Source organism: Aureobasidium pullulans (assembly GCF_000721785.1).
Source record: "Aureobasidium pullulans EXF-150 unplaced genomic scaffold scaffold_13, whole genome shotgun sequence".
NCBI lineage: Eukaryota > Fungi > Ascomycota > Dothideomycetes > Dothideales > Saccotheciaceae > Aureobasidium > Aureobasidium pullulans.
The window spans coordinates 308,990-312,725 of record NW_021941033.1 but is presented as its reverse complement, the minus strand read 5'-3'; the positions used below and the strand labels follow the sequence as shown (position 1 = coordinate 312,725).

At 51.0% G+C, this 3,736-nt stretch overlaps 1 protein-coding gene across 1 annotated transcript; it reads left to right on the top strand.

Moving 5' to 3' along the window:
* Window positions 1-377: 377 nt before the first annotated feature.
* M438DRAFT_321969 (transcription factor Bmr1) lies at window positions 378-3,736 on the top strand (the record flags this gene model as incomplete). The annotated part of the gene is made up of 3 exons (XM_029902940.1): window positions 378-447; window positions 499-553; window positions 612-3,736. 3 exons carry the CDS (start codon window positions 378-380, stop codon window positions 3,391-3,393), a joined length of 2,907 nt encoding a protein of 968 aa, XP_029758940.1. The 3' UTR covers window positions 3,394-3,736.

The following is a 3,736-nucleotide window of genomic DNA, read 5'->3' as shown; positions in this document are numbered from 1 at the left end:
TGAGCCCGCATGAAACCATTCGAAACGTCGCTCATGATAGCTTGATTATGCACCAAATACGTTCCGCCCCTGGGGACATCTGCCTCGCTTGGGTGGTACTCTAGTCGACAAGTCATGATGTGTCAAGGATCCGCAAACCAGCCCCGAGCTTTATGCTCCTCCCTCAGCTTTTAATAATACCATCAGTGTATCCTACTCAGTCAGGCTGATCCAACACTTTAGTAGCACCTCTTCTTCTCACCTCTCGCTCTTCGACCTCTCATATCTTTCCTCTTCTTCTCATTCTTTCTTACCCTCTACTTCCGTTCTCTCCCCGTCTCCCATATCATTGCATGTTTGGGTCACCATTGATAGTATAATTATACCTCAACTTCATAATGGTTTTCTGCACATACTGTGGCCACTCGTTCACCAGAGACGAGCATCTCGAAAGACACATCCTCACTCGTGAGTTCAACCGTTATCTTTGTTCGAGAAGAACCTTGCTTACAATCTCAGACACAAACGTTAAGCCTTTCAAGTGTTTCACCTGCCACATGTCCTTCGCTAGACGGTAAGCCGCCTTCTGCTTGGCAAGACATCTCGGCAGTAAAGACTAATTGTTTATTTAGTGACCTCCTCCAAAGACACTACACCGTACATGGCCGAGACCAAAATCAAGAGATCATTCCTGCCGCCAATGGCATGATCCCCAAGTCAGCTGGAAGAACACCCATTGCATGCAGCAACTGCGCCAAAACAAAGACGAAATGCGACAAGAAGTTCCCCTGCAGTCGCTGTGCAGGTCGAAACCTTCGATGCACTCTTCGCCCAACACGTCGATCATCCAAGAATGCCAACCGTATGGGCTTGATCACAGCTGAGACTATTGCCAGCGGTGTTGCCAATGGAATCCTCCCTCCGGACCAGACCGTAGCTGCTGAGAAGGCCCCTATGCCCGTCGACTCCCCAAAGTCGGCGGAACAACACATGCACCAGAAGCCTTCGAGTCCGAGATCTGGTATTCCTACAACTATTCCCGAGGAGAAGCAGATGGGCGACGTCTCGGTTCAGTATTTTGAACAATCAATGTCCAATGGTCACTCGCCTCCTGCTCAGCAAGCCTCACCCCTAACTACTCCCGGATCCGGGTTCATGCAAGGACATATGCCTACCTATGATGACTTCATGAACGGTGCTAAGGAAGATGACACGAGCCCTCGTTTCATGCTTGACTGGGGCCAGATGCCAATGCCTATGGGTTTCGAACATATGGCACGTGCCGATTTAATGCTCGACCCTACCATGGGCTTTGACCCGAATCAGCTCTCTTTGATGGCCCCTAACGAGAACAATCTTACCATCATTCCTGAGCTAGCCAACTCTGCTGCTCCTCTGATTACACCCATCGAAACTCCCAAGGTCGAGCGATCGTTCGCTGACATGGATCTTGGTAATAACAACAACAATATGTTCTACGCTCACGCTAGACACATGTCGACGGCTTCTTTATCTTCCAGCGATGGTCAGGATATCCGAGCAGTCATCGCCGCCCAAGACGGGTGGAACGTGTTCAGATGCACACCCACTGTGCCTTCGAGCTCCTGTCCTACAACAGCCAAGATGAACCTCGAGTGTCTAGAACAAACTCTTAAGAACCACGAAGGATGGAGCACGTGGACTCCCACCTGGGATGAAGCCGACTTCGCTGGTGGTGAGAACTTGGCTGTCATGCAGCTCCACGAAAGCACGCGTGACAAACTCCTTGCCATCACTCAGACCTTCCTTCACAAGGCTCTTGAGACCCACAAGGAAGGACAGCAGGGTGGCCAGTCGCCAATGTCGAACGGTGGATCAAACTTCGTCCTCCTGCCTCCCGCGAGAGTCCTTGAGTACTTTCTTCGATCATATGCCAACAGCTTTGAGAGATACTATTCATTGACATCTCGAGGCATCCTCGATGCCAACGAGCTCATGCACTGCTACAATGACAAAGCTTCTTGTCTGTTGGTGCTCATGATGATTGCCCAAGGTGCAATGAACATCTCGTCGGTCGAAGCTCGATGGCTCGCTGGCGGACTCACCGAAGCTTGCCGTATCTCACTGTTCGATCTAATTGAGCGCAATATCACGATGGCCAGTGATCCTATTGCTTTGCACTCCGCCCTTCTCTTTACTTCCCAGGCTGCCTGGAGTGGAGACAAGTGGCAGATGGACATTGCCATGGGTCAGCGAAGCATGTACTTCCATATGCTGCGACACTCGGGTGTCTTAGATGGCAGAGCATTCACGTCGCCTCAGATGGATCATCAAGCCAACCCCGACTCACTCTGGACAGAGTGGATCCAGCACGAGAGCCGTAGCAGACTCGTCTACTCATGGGTCATGATCGATCAGGATCTTGCCCTGTTCCACGATACAGCACCACTCTTCTCGGTCACTGAGTTCGGTGCTCCCATGCCTGACTCAGATCGTCTGTGGCAGGCCAAGAGCGCGCCTGAATGGTCCCAGATCTTCGAGCAAGTCCACGAGTTTTCTAGCGGCTACTCTTCCCTTGGTTCAGGCGCTCGCCCGATGTCACTGCATGATCTATTCCGTCACTTTTTGGATGACGAGATGGCTTCGCTTGGCATCGGAATGACCCCTCTCCAGATGAGGCTACTCCTACACCCTCTTCAATCTATGGTTTGTCATTACGGTCAACTCATGAGTTGCTTCTCCGACTCGCTGTCGTCACGAAACAAGACAAGAACCGTGACTGCTTCGTCAACACGATGCCGTCTCGAGGAAGTACAATCCCTGCTTCAGCGCTGGTATGACATGGCCGATCGTTACCTCAAGATTAACCCGGCTTGTGCTGTCATGCAAGCCAACCTTGTCATGTTCCATCTGATCAGCTTGAACGCTGTAACCAATTTCCCTGAGATTGAGCGTCTGGCTCGTCGCGAAGGTTTCGATGGCACCTACCAGCAGCTAGTCTGGATTCACAAGAGATGCATCACCGATGTTGAGGAGGCTATCTTCCACTGCGGTCAAGTCCTGCGTATCATTCGCTCCATGCCTCGTGGCGTTCGTCCACCATGGTGGGCTGGTGCAGTCTACCGTGCCGCTCTTGTGCTCTGGACTGATAGTTTGATCAACAAGGAGCCGTCGGCACCCAGTGCAGCTGGAGGTTTCCCTTCGCCGGGGCCTACATTTGCTATTGATGCATTGCCTGTTGATCATCCCACGATCGTTCGCTTCTTGAGCAAGCGTGTGGGTCAGCCCTTCCTCAGCAAAAGGGATGGTACTCACCTCCCCATGGACCATGGTGTTACAGTTCTTGCTCATTGTATCGAAGTCATGGACGAAGGCACTTCCAACAGATTTGTTGATGGCGTCCGTAACAAACTCGACCGATTGATGAGAAGCTAAATGCTTTCACTTGACGACTTCATGACCTTCTCCTTACTTCTTCGTCCAAAATAGATGGGCTTGGTGTCATCGGTGTTCATGAGAGGAATGTTTGTCTTTTTTCTTTTTGTTGCTTGTTTTCATGATTATGATGTCTTCGATACCACAAGGGTGGGAGGTTTCGAGTCGCAACGGAAGCGACTCCCGGCGTTGTGTCGTCCTTTAATGTTCTGTTCCTCTTCTCCAAGTAGATTTCGATCCGAAATACGCAATATCGATCTTCTTCTGACCAAACTCTTCATCCCCGCTGCCTCTTCCTTCGTTGCCATCATCTTTCTCTCCATGCTCGAGTCAAGGCTCTGTC